The sequence below is a fragment of the Ochotona princeps genome, chromosome 13 (genome assembly GCF_030435755.1).
Source record: "Ochotona princeps isolate mOchPri1 chromosome 13, mOchPri1.hap1, whole genome shotgun sequence".
NCBI lineage: Eukaryota > Metazoa > Chordata > Mammalia > Lagomorpha > Ochotonidae > Ochotona > Ochotona princeps.
Window position 1 is genome coordinate 42,907,119 of NC_080844.1, and position 12,493 is coordinate 42,919,611.

The following is a 12,493-nucleotide window of genomic DNA, read 5'->3' on the forward strand; positions in this document are numbered from 1 at the left end:
CCACATGGGATCAAGGCGAGGACCTTAGCCACCAGGCCACACCGCCAAGCCCCCATACTCCACTTCTGACCCAGATCCCTGTGAATGGTTGACAGTCATAAAGACTTTTACCAACTCAGTTACACATACTTGAAACAAGACAGTTTCAAGTTTTGTAAAAATGCATTATGTTGGGTCTGGCATGATAGTCCAATGGCTAAATCCTCATCCTACAAGTGCCATTTCCCATCCAGCAACTCCCTGCTTGTGACCTGGGAAAACAGTAGTGGATGGCCCAAAACTGTGGGACCCTGTGTCTATGTGGGAGATCTGGCAGAAGCTCATGGCTACTGGTTTTGGATCGGCTCAGTTCTGGTGATTGCAGTCACTTGTGGGGTGAAGATCTTTCCCTTTGTCTCTCCTCTCTGCAAATCTAATCTGACTTTCCAATAAAAATGGATAAATCTTTTAAAAATACATTACGTCTGCAATTAGAAAGCAATTAAAATAACCCCAAATGGGCAAAATTTGTTAAGCAATTTACAAAGAAAAACATTACGCTCTGATGAATCATATTTTGGAAATCAGTTAACCTTGTATTAATAAAACCAGATTCCTGACCTGCCTAAATCAAGCCTACTTATAATTTTCTGAGGCTAGCATCTAAAGTGCTTCATCATAAAATGCAACTTTTTATTCATACACTGAATTTTTCAAGAACTTAATTATGAGGAAAGTGGAGAGGAATCTGGATGGAACTGTTCACTGCTGGGAAACCCAGGCACTGAGGCCAACACTGCCCTTGGCATGGGAGCCCCCAAAATGAGCAACGTGTAAGTAAGCCTACGTCATAGGCTGTGACACTGACAGTGATTCTGAGTAAAGGTGTCAGTGTTGCACTATTTCATGATGTGTTCATGTGACAAATACCTGAGCATGTCCTCTGCTTTTATGTCTCTTGTATGTGAGTATTGTAACTTGGACAATACATATGCATATGGTTTCCAATGATTTCACATGGAGATCAGTCACATTATATATCAATCTCATGTCAGGAAGGGTAAAGGGTCTGCCCTTTGGAGGTTGGGTCTGGTCGAGTGTGTCCCCACAGGGGTTCATGAGCTGGGAGTCTACCCCCCAGTGTGCAGGCAGTGGGACCTTTAAGAGGCAGGGCCTCATAGGAGGTAATTGGATCATGAGGGCAGTGCCTCTGAAAGGAATTTTAAGTCAGTCCTCCCACAGTGGGTGGTTTTAAAATGAGGCCGTACAATGTCCTTGGCCCATTCTGCATGTGCCTAGTTCTCCTTCTACTTCTCCACCATATTGTGACATATCCAGGGGGGCCCTCCCCAGGAGGCAGGCACCATCCTCTTGCACTGCCAGAACTGTGTACTACATAAACCTCTTTTTTTATATAAAATACCCAACCCTGGTCATCTTGTTATAGTGACACCAAGCAGACTAACACTGGGGTAGTAGGAAAGGTCTGTTCAGAAGCCAAAACCTGCCCACTGGACTGACAGCCATGGACTGATCTTCGTGGACAGTGAGGCAAAGCCATCATGTCTGGCTTTAATGTCTGCCGCAGTCACCACAGGGGAAGTCTGCAGGAGGATTCTGTGTGTCACAGCACCCGCAGCTGCAGGCCTAACACTGTAAAACAGGATCTTCCTCCCTTGGGGTACGGCAGGGGGAAGCAGGGACTTCCCCCCAACAGCCCAGAATGAAGAAAGCTGTTTCTCGGCAGGAGGGTGGAAGCCAAGCGAGCAGGGCTGGGCCACTTACACAGGTCCTCAGTGGCGGCGGGGGCAAAGGCAGCCATTGACTCGTACAGGTCCTCATCACAGCCAGGGTTGAGTGAACACTTCATGAGCAGGTCTGTGGACAGGTGAGCCATGGACTCGTACACGGCATCCGCCTCCTCCCCCTGCATCAGCTCTTCCTTGATGTGAGTTTTCAGCATGTCCACAGTTTCCTGCAAAAGGCAACGGGATGGGGGGTGGGTTTGGGGAAGGGTAGGGGGAATCCCAGTACCTATAAAACTGTGTCACATAATGCAATGTAATTAATAATAATAATAAAAAAGACAACAGGATGTCCAAGCACACTGAGGTGGCCTGGCTCACCACAGTGCAGTCAGGACCTCCTGGTGGGCAGTTACAAGGTGTCTGCAGGTCAGGTTGGCGAGTATTCACACGTCTCAGTAACTCCCCCTGCCTGCGGGCTCCAGAAGGCCAGGCCTCACACCCTGGTATGCTTGTTTTATGTTCATTGTTTAAACCTTTGCATCTTACTCTCAGTATTGAGCACACACAGAGCATGCCAGAGCTTGCTGTAATGGATGTTTAGGGAGCCCAGGTTGCAATCCAGACACTCACCTAAGAGCACCTTCTCTGGCTCGGGCATGATTCCAGGTACAGGCCTCTGTATTATCTCACCCTTGCCACGGATGCTGGAGGAAGGCCCAGTCTCCCTGGCTTATAAGTGGGAAAAACAGAGCTTGAAAACATCCAGAGCTTAACCTAAGAGCTTGCAGTCCCAGCTCTGATCTTTCTCCTGTATTTCAGTGGTTTCTCATGAGGGAGGAACTGCTTCATGAGACACACAAGGACTCCGAACGTGGCTGCCGTGGTGCTGGTATGCTGGTGTGTGACTGCAGGCCTCAGTCCTTTGCCATCTGTCTCCTAACTATCTGACACAAGGCAGGACCTATCCCTCAATCTTCTGCCCAGGAGCAGAGATGATCTTGGATGAAGTGCTGTGAAGTCACAGCAGTGACCACTGTCCTTTCTCTAGGATGTGTGAGGCAAGATTCACTGAACCCCCTGCCCATGCTGCCTGATAAGACATTGTGCTTTTCACAATCCTTATCTCAATGCCACCCACAACAGTCCTCCTCTTCAACACTACCACCCCGGGAGGGCTCATCTTTTCAGTGACACTCTTGTTGGTTTCCTGGTGTGCCCCGAGGAGACCAGAAGACAACTGGGAAGTATAAGTGACTCAAACTATGGCATTTGGGTTTGATATGGTGGAAAAGGAGAATGGGGCAGTTCTTGGGGGCCATAGTAGCCGCTGGGCACAGCCTTTGGGTAGCAGTGTGGAAGATACTTTGGTGGTTCAAATAGGTGATGACTATAGCTGGGGAGCAAGGATGATCTGAGAAATGTGAGCCAGGTTGATTTTGGCACCAATTGAATGCATCAGAAGCTACTCTGTTACACAGAGCAGGAGAGCAAGTCCCAGTGTTAGCACCAGACTAGGTTTAAAGCCTAACTCTGGCTTTTTCATGTGTGGTTCTACACACATAGTCGCTCTGTGCTCCCAAGCCCTTCTCTTCATTTTCAAAATGAAGACCACAATATCGTGAACTTCCAAGGAAGGGCTACAGTGAAGATTACATGCAGTAATGCCACTGCCAATTAAATAAATTGAACAAATATTAATTAATGCAATGAACATAGTGTGTCTTTCATAAAAACTGTCAGCATAAAAATGATATTGCATTTTTTCTATTTTTTTCCTGCAGATTTACAGAAAGGAGAGACAGAGAAAGATCTTCTGTGTGCTGGTTCACTCCACTGAGCTGATCCAAACCAGCAGCTTCCAATGGGTCTCCCAAAGAGGTGCAGGATCCCAAGGCTTTAGGCCATCTTCCTGCTGCTTTCCCAGGCAATAGGCAAGGAACTGGATTGGAAGTGAAGCATCCAGGACACAAACTAATGCCCATATGGGGAATTGGCGCTTGCAGGGGGAGAATTAACCAAATGGTCCATTGTGCTGGATCACAACTGTAATTTATATATTTGTGATTTCAATGTACTCCAATGTAAATAATAAAAAGCCAAGGACTCAAATACTCTAAGACCATGAGCACCTTTAGCCCCAGTGACATAAATAAATGATGCTCAGAACAAGGATTCATGCTACTCAATTCACTTAAAACACATACCTCCAAGCACTGGGACACCCCCTCTGCATGCCTCAGTGCTGCTGAGCACTCAGCAAAGACCTAAGTTTCTGGGGTGCTACAAGTCAGGCTCAGTCCTCTATGGAGGTAGAGAGCAAAGGCTGGCTGTACTTATTGCTCCATTGGGAGGGTGAGCTATTTTTAGTGCTCCTTCATCCCCCTCCCCACTTAAGTCTACGGAGGAGAAAATCCTGTAGTAGCCGCCTCCAGTGATGGAGGCAATCCTGGAGCATGGAGTGAAAGGGAGGCATGGGATAAGATCAGTCTCAAAGAATAACATGGGAATTAATGATTCAGGAGAAGTGGGGTCCCCCAGAAAGCAGGCTGTACCTGTTACCTCAGGGCCAGACTCACAGAAAGAAGAGTCAGGAGAGAGAGAAACTGATGACAGGAGGCAGATCTCCCTAAGGCTGCCTCAGGGGACAAAATTCCCTTATGAGCCTGAAGCTGGCTGAGGTAGGTGGGTGCCTACTGCCAAGAATCCTTGGAAGAAGGCAGGGGGTGGGTGGCGTGGAAGAGGGATCAGCATCAGCACCCAGCAGCTCCTTTCTGTGACTCTGAATTCTTTGATGGTAGACCTCAGTACTTGACATACATCATTTCCTCTTATCCTCAGGACAGCTCGATGAACTGAACTACTACTATCCTCCTTCTGTGTGTGAGAAAACCGAAAGAACTCATGGCCTGCCCAAAGTCACCTGGCCACCAACTGGTACAGGAATTTGCACTCAGGCCTACATGCATGCAGGGCTCTTGACTGGATCTGGAAACACTGCCCACTGTTGGGAGAGGCACAGAGAACAAGGTACAGGTGAATTCTGTCCCTGTCTTTGGTTAAAAGGTGGGCCTGGAACCACGTGGTGCAGTCCCAGTCCCGCAGCCTTCCTGTTTGACCTTACCACATACTCGTCGATGAACTGCCGCAGGTCCCTGAAACCATGTTTCTCAGCGATGGTATTGGGGTAGTGGCCGTGCTTGTTGGCCACGCTGTATGCCTGCAGGGCTCCTGGGCAGGTGAGTAGCAAGGCTGTGAGGTTCTTCAGTCCATATTTGGCAGCAAAATGCAGCAAGGTGGGCAGCTCTTCCTCCCTCTGGTCTAGAAGGTTAGCAAGGAAAACTTCACTGAGAGACACTAAGGCAGGTACAGAACACCATTTGTCATTGGAGAGGAAGCCCAAACATCTGGCAGCTTCCTTTGGGACACCCCTGATGGTCATGTGTTCAGATGACAGTGATAATTTAATTAACTGGCAGATCTAAAGATCAATATCTTACTTCTTTCTCCAAAAGGCCTGGGAGATCCCAAAGAACAGTAGTAGTTCAAAATGTGCTTACATAGCAGCCACAAAGCACAGCAGAAACTGCATTTCGACTTTTCTCTGCAAAATCCAAAATTCTGTACAACTACTGTGCTGAACAACATCAAAAAAGCCCATTCATAAGTATACCAAATAACCTTGGGTACATAGCTTGACTGTATGTAGTTTAGACTGGAAAATACTTAGTTTTAGTATAGTTTTAGTCTAGAAATAGGGAACTAGCAGAATTATTAAAATGTTTCTCAGTGAGGTTCTTGTTCGAGAGAGATTTGTTATGTTGGTACTAATGCACAGGAGCCTCACTCTCATGGATACTTCTGAGGGTCCTTGGATCTCCACACCCCACCTACTAATACCTCAACACATTAAGCTCAGAAAAAAAAATAGACCAGTTTGGATTGTGGAGTTGATTTTTAAGTTTAACGTACGTGTGTGTGTGTGTGTGTGTGTGTGTGTTATGGGACAAACCCAGCTCCTAATTGACCAGGATATGATGTTTGAGAAGAAGAGTTTGAACACGTTCCCAGATCCCATTTCTCTCAAGCCCAATACGTAAGACTGGAGAGTAGTAGCATCTACTGGAGGTGATGCAAGATTGTTTTACAGTAGAGAAATGGGTAAAAACAACAAGGAAGAGAATGCTTCCAGGAAAAGACCAAGAAGGAAGTACAAGTCCATGCCTTTGCTTCTGATGGAACAGCAGGACAACAGCAGGCAGACAGGCACAGGGGCGCCAGGGACCCAAGTTCCCTGTAAGCAATCCAACCACAACATGAATGAAGAGTGATGTCTGTACACATACCATAATAGGGCCAATCTAGAACACAGAGTGCAGTCACAGGTATGCAAGAGGCTGCCCTTTCCTCCCTAAAGAAGCATTTAGTTAGAACCTAAAATAAGTCGTCCACTCAGGAACAACTCAGCCCTTGCTGAGTGATATATCAGCAAAGATGGACAGGGCTAGGACAGAGACACCCAGTGTCCACAGCAGGTAGAGGGAACATAGCAGGCACCTGGAGCTGGCTTCCTAGCGGAGGTGCTCCTAAGCTGCTGTGGGACATGAAGTTAGACAGGTGAGTCCAACCTAAATGGAGAGGAAGACACTGTCTTCCCCGGAGTCAAAATAGCATAAGACAGGTCAAAGTTCACACCTGCCTTGGAGTATAGACACCAGAGAGATAGATTAGGAGGGCAGACAGGCAGCAAGGGCCCTTGGGAATGGCTGATAACCAGGCTAAGTTGTTTAGAGTTAATCTAAAAGGCAAGTGGGAACTGCACTTGTTCTTAAAAGGGGATGGAGTATAATATAGTCATGCACCCAAAACAATGGTTTGACCAAACAGCAGCATATGTAATTGTGACCCCCATCAGATTATAATTATTCTGGTTTCCCAATGACTTCACCCATCTCAGCATCATGGTCCAATGCATTACTCACATGTTTGTGGCGATGCTGATGTAAATAGATCTACTGCGCTACCAGCTGTACAAAATCAACTATCTATAGTACGTAATACTTGATACAAATAAAAATGACTATGCTCCTGGTCTATGCATCTACTACATTGTACGTTTGACTGCTAATTAGAGTGTATGTCTACTTATCAACACAAACATGGGAGAGTGTTTGGCCTAGTGGTTACCATGCCACTTTGCATATCCACATTTCATGTCAAAATGCCAGGGTTCAAATCCTAGCTTTGCTTTCAGTTCTGGCTTATTGCTAATGCACAGCTTTGGAGGTAGCAGGTGATGGTTCAGTTACTGGTTCTCTGCCACCCACATAAGCGGCATGAATTAAATTGCTGGCTCCAGCTTCAACCTGGCATCATTTAAGGAATGAGGCTCCCTCTCCCTGCTCTTTATCTCTGAATCTCTACCTCTCTGTTTCTCAAATAAATAAATAAATATTCTTTAAAAAATTTTTAAGCTTACTGTGAAACAGTATGCCAATCTGCTAGCAAAAACCTCATGGAAATATATGGTGTACTTATCTCTTCACTGCATCACCTTCTGTTGTGGTTGTTTTCATCTCGGGTTGCTTTGTTCATTGTTCTCTAGGAGGGATGGGCTGCCCCATGTATATATACATCATAAAGGCTAGGTGTGCATAGGCTATGATATCTAGGTTTGTGGAAGGTCATTCTATGACATGCACACATCAACGTACTCCTCAGAACACATCCTCTTGATGAAGCAAAACACAACTGCATTCAGATTCATAATCACAGACTCTGGCTGCACAGCAGAAAGTGAGTCCTGTCCCAGGGATGGGCAGGGACCAGCAGAGAGGACACATGTGGCTTGATTTCATGCTGAAACTTTGCAGGCTGCAAGGAGCTCACCACTGCTTTGGGGAGTTTGATGGCTGACTTACTTGTCATCATATCCTCTTCTTCCAGCTGGCTGATCCCAAAGAGGTGCAGGCCACTGGCTGGGATGTTGTTCTTCAGGGACTCTGTCAGCAGTTTGTCCAGGGTCTCAGTGTTGTAGGGCACAATTTTAAAGGCCTGAAAGAAAAAGAAAAAACAGTCAGATCTGAAATCTGGTTATCTCCCATCCCTCTGATTCAAGGCTGAACAAGCATGAGCAGATATGCCTGGCCAGAGAGCTTAGATTTCCTAGTAACATTCTTACCTGACACATGAACTCCACAGGGTTGGCAGCATTGGTCAATAAGTTCCCGATCTCTTCCATGTCAGTATAGTAGCTAATAACAGTTTCACACACCACTAGGTCACCCGAGAATATCTTCAGAGAAACATTTCCGGATGAAAAGTCTGCACAGAAGAGAAGGTGGGATTAAAGTGTTCAGGTTAGAGCAGGTGGCTAGCCTGGCAGTTAAGAGGCTGCCCTCCCATATTAGAACACCTGGATTTGATTCCTGGCCTTAACTCCTGCCTTCCGCTTCCCACATAGGCAGATCCTCAGAGGCAGCGGCGATGGCCTCAGGTGATTGGGTTTTTGCCACCCATGTAGACCTGGCGGAGGATAATCCCAGATCCTAGTCTGGCCCTGCATTTGGGAGTGAATTTTGTCTTTCTCTCTCTGTTCATCAAAATAAATAAGCAAATAAATAATGCTCAAGAAGAGCAAGAATTCAGGGAAAGCTGTTTATAGATGCAGAAGGAAACTTTCAAAAGACTATGGGAAATGAAATTGAAAGATAAATTTATTTTGGTACCAAAAAAAACCCTTATTTTTGAGGGGTGGACATTTGCTACACTGGTTAAGATGCCAACCCCTTGGGCCATCCCCACTCCGTATCACAGTGCCTACTTGAGTCCTGGATCTACTTCTGGTTTCAGCATCCTGCTAATGCACAATCTGGGAGGTAGCGGGTGATGGCTACCATAACTGGGTCCCTGTCACTCAGTGTTAGTCCCAGATTGAGTTCCACAGGCTTCAGCCTGGCCCAGGCCCAGCTGTTGTGAGCATCCGGGAAGTAAACCAATGGATGGAAAACTGGCTTCCTCTGCCTTCGAAATAAACAAATAAAAAAAAAAAGAGACCCATGCAGAAGAGAACTCTTCAAAGCATTCATGAAAAATGCTTATAACTTAGAAAAAAAACCCTAATGCATGGATTTTAAAACTTCATACCAAAATAAACTTCTTTTATCTTTCTTTTTCCATGAACTTTTTGAAGTATCCTGGTATATGCTCTATCTAAATGGTGAAGAAACTAAGTGGGGCAGTGTGGGGAGGAACACCTGGAGGCAAGCTGGAGCGGGAGGGTCAGGGAAAGGTTGGCAGTACAGAAGGAACAGACTGGCTTACAGTGGGCAGCCAGCAATAAGTCCCAGCAACCGCACTGGCTGCGCCTGCAACTTACTTTCCCAAGGATTTTCATGTGTTCTGCTTACTATAATAGACTCAGTCACTCAGTTTTGAGAACACTTGACACACATGTCAGACAGTAGGAGGGGTTTTAGGAGATGACATGTGTCTCCTCCATGTGGGATCAGCTCAGCTGGTTCACCTGCCGGGCTGATGGCATTAGGATGTGCTCTTGCTGGGGTAGAAGTCTATGCCACAGGGAGGGGTTTTGAGGCAGAAAAAAAACTGTAATCACACCCACCACACACATTCAATTCATAGAAGAGGAAATGCAAAAAGATAAGAAGAAAAATGTTCAACTCCACTGGTAAACAAAAATGCTATGGAAACATTTTAAAAACAAAACCACGTACACTAGGAATGCCTGATGCTTGTGATGGGAGGACAAGTGAGCTTTGGGAGTGGTCACATTGTGGACAGCAAGAGAGCCAGGCCCTGCTGTGCCACAGCCGGCTACTCACTGGGAGCCTTCACAGACACGGTGTACTCGTTCTCCAGCTTGGCTTCCACCCTGACGGCCGGGGACTCCTCGGGGCAAAATTCTGCTTCTGTCATGACCTTCTCATCCAACCTGCATCTCACGATCACGTATACAGTGGTTTCTGTCTGCAATGGAAGACTTGTCATCACCCTTCCCCTCTCATGGAGCTCCCCCCAGGCTGCTGGCACAGGGCGGCAGGGTGGTGCTTTCGGGTCTTTCAATCTCAGCTCCATCAGTGAGAGCACCCGGTGCAGATGGGCTCCCATCCCAGTGACTTGAGACAGAAGCTGTAAGTCTACTTCACCACCCTTTAGAGCATTTGATGGAATACTTTGATGCCTATCAGTCCAACAATAATATTTAAGACAGGGCCTTATACTTCATACCTTTGTATTTCATTTTTATTGCCTTTTAAAATAAAATTTTGGCTTACTGCAGAATTGGAATAAAAAAAAAAAAAAAAAAAAAAAGCCAGGCCTGACTTGATGGCTCCATTGGCTAATCCTTGCCCTATAAGTGCTGAGATCCCATATGGGCTCTGGTTGATATCCTGGCTACTCCACTTTCTTTCCAGCTCCCTGCTTGTGGCCTGAGAAAGCAATACAGATGGCCCAAAGCCTTGGGACTTTTCTCCCATGTGGAAGACTCAGAAGAAGCTCCTGGCTCCTGGCTAATTTTTAAAACACCATGGGCAAAGCCCAGTCCAAAGGAACAGCTGGCAATTCCTGAGTAAGAAGCACCTGTCCGACAAAACCAGTCTCAGTGCCAGTGTGTCCCATGGCCAAGGCTCTCATCCGTCATCTCCTGAGGATCCCATGGCAGTGGCAAAGAGCTTAGCAAAGCACTTAGATCCATGGGGGAAAAAAGCATTTCTACTACCTGAAATATCATAATGCAATGATTTATTTTAGTCAGCAAAGAGAAGATAAGATAAATTAACCAATACCACAACAGTATTCAAATGACCAAAACACATTTAGAGCACAACCCTCAGTCACCTTGTAATAGATGTCCCATTCTAAGGAGACGTGGTGCTTGGGCCTGCAACTAATCCCTTTAACAGTGATGTCGGCCAGTGAGCTTCAGCTTCAAGGGCACTTCCTTGGGCCCTGCTGGCAGGCAGCTAGCAGAGCTATGAGCTTAGGATGTGCTGGCTGTCCCACCTCCCAGAGCTCACCTGGCAGGAACAGACACAAGCCTCTGGCTTCAGAACTGGCCCCAGTGCCTGGGCACACTGTTGCCTGTAGGTTGCCTGCAGCTTCTCTGACATGGATCTGAGAGTCAAAAATCTATGGTGAATGGCCCATACATTCCTGGACTCATCTCTCTGACTTGAAAATGCTAGGGATGGGGCCAGCATTGTGGCACAGCAAGCTAAGTTGCCTCCTGCAATGCCAGTATCCCAGATCAGTGCTGGTTGGAATCTCACTTGCTGCACTTCCTTTCCAGCTCCCTATTAATGCTTCTGGGAAAGCAGCAGCACATGGTCCATGTGCTTGAACCCTGCCACCTGCTTGGGCGAATCACAAATGGAGTTCAGGGTTCTTGGCTTTATTGTAATCTGGCACCAATCTTTGCAGTCATTTGGGGAGTGAACCAGCAGACGGAAGATTCTCTCTCTCTCTCTCTCTCTCTCTCTCTCTCTCTCTCTCTCTCTCTCGCTCTGCCTTTCAAGTAAATACATCTTTTAAGAGAAAGAGAGGGGGAGAAAAAAAAAGCTTGCTATGTCCCAAGTCCAGGTGACAGAGGTCCCAGGAGCAAAGCCAAGGGAAATGTGTAGTTATACTGAGGTTGAGGTGCAGTGTGAGAACCCCATTCCTGTGACAGCACAAATGATACATTGGCAAAGCATGGTTTCACATGCTAGTCTCCCAGCTTTGGGGGCCTACCCCACAGCGAATGCGCTCTGGCTGAACCACCATCAGGTTCCCAGGTGGAGGCTCCAGCGGCAGGCCCTGCTGCTCCGGGTCACGAAGGGCCTTCTCGTCCTCAGGCTCCGTGTCAGTGACTGAATCGCAGCCAGAATCTGCAGAATAGAGGACACTGCTCAATGGGAACAAACACAAGGAGAATCAATGAGGATGTTCTACCCCATGAAAGCTCCACACGTAAACAAACAGGAAATGACTTTGAACCCCAGGCAAATCTGAGCTGCTGGGAATGACTCAGAAAATCACAAAAGGGGACCTAATGGGGGAAAAGTCAACCACTCTTTAGGCCACAGGGTAGGGTAACAACAAGAGGATGGTGGTGGAGGGGAAGGCTGGAATCCAAGGCTGGCAAGTCTAACACATAGGCTTCCAGGAGTTTCAGCCCTGGACTTCCTGCAGTTGCTGAAAGGTTGTGAGGAAAGGTACCCTCCCCGCTCAGGTGGGGTCAAGAAGGGAATGCATGGATCATCACCCATGCTCTCCAGAAAGCCCTAGACTTCAGGATCATGGCTGACCAGGGCGCTTCTCTGGAAGCAATGGTGACAAACAGTACCACAGCCAGCAGCACACCACCAGAAGATGAGTGCACACAGGTTCACAGCAGGTGTGCAGGTGTGGGGCACATGGCACATCAAGATGATGCTGAGGTGCAGCCTGAGTTGCAAGGCAAAGGCTGTCAACCAGCGTTCACTGACAGGTGTAGCTGTGAAGCTGTGTGTCTGCACATCTGTGCATCTATGTTCTATGTTTGCTTGTACTGTCCTGGAGACAGTGCACAGCAGATCCTCAAAGCAGGTCAGGACAATAAAGTGGTTGAGGGATGCTTGAGAGAAGAGGGATGCTTCATTACTCTCCTTTTGAGGGCTTGCTCTTATTCGTTTAGAAACCATTTACAAAACCAGCCAAATATATTAGGCACTTTCAGGAGAAATCAAACAACGAAAGTGCCCTCAGAAGGTACATACCAAAAGGAC

General features: G+C 46.9%; 1 protein-coding gene across 3 annotated transcripts in view; it reads right to left on the bottom strand.

Moving 5' to 3' along the window:
- The window catches only part of PIK3AP1 (phosphoinositide-3-kinase adaptor protein 1), a 190,138-nt gene that overhangs the window by 45,371 nt on the left and 132,274 nt on the right, over positions 1 to 12,493 (bottom strand). For all 3 annotated transcript variants that reach the window (XM_058671639.1, XM_058671638.1, XM_058671637.1), the window contains exons 3-8: positions 11,478 to 11,614; positions 9,569 to 9,713; positions 7,906 to 8,048; positions 7,646 to 7,778; positions 4,849 to 5,045; positions 1,765 to 1,954 (exon numbers count right to left, since the gene is read on the bottom strand). In XM_058671639.1, the coding sequence (XP_058527622.1) occupies positions 1,765 to 1,954; positions 4,849 to 5,045; positions 7,646 to 7,778; positions 7,906 to 8,048; positions 9,569 to 9,713; positions 11,478 to 11,614 (945 nt within the window). The remainder of the gene's footprint in view (positions 1 to 1,764; positions 1,955 to 4,848; positions 5,046 to 7,645; positions 7,779 to 7,905; positions 8,049 to 9,568; positions 9,714 to 11,477; positions 11,615 to 12,493) is intronic.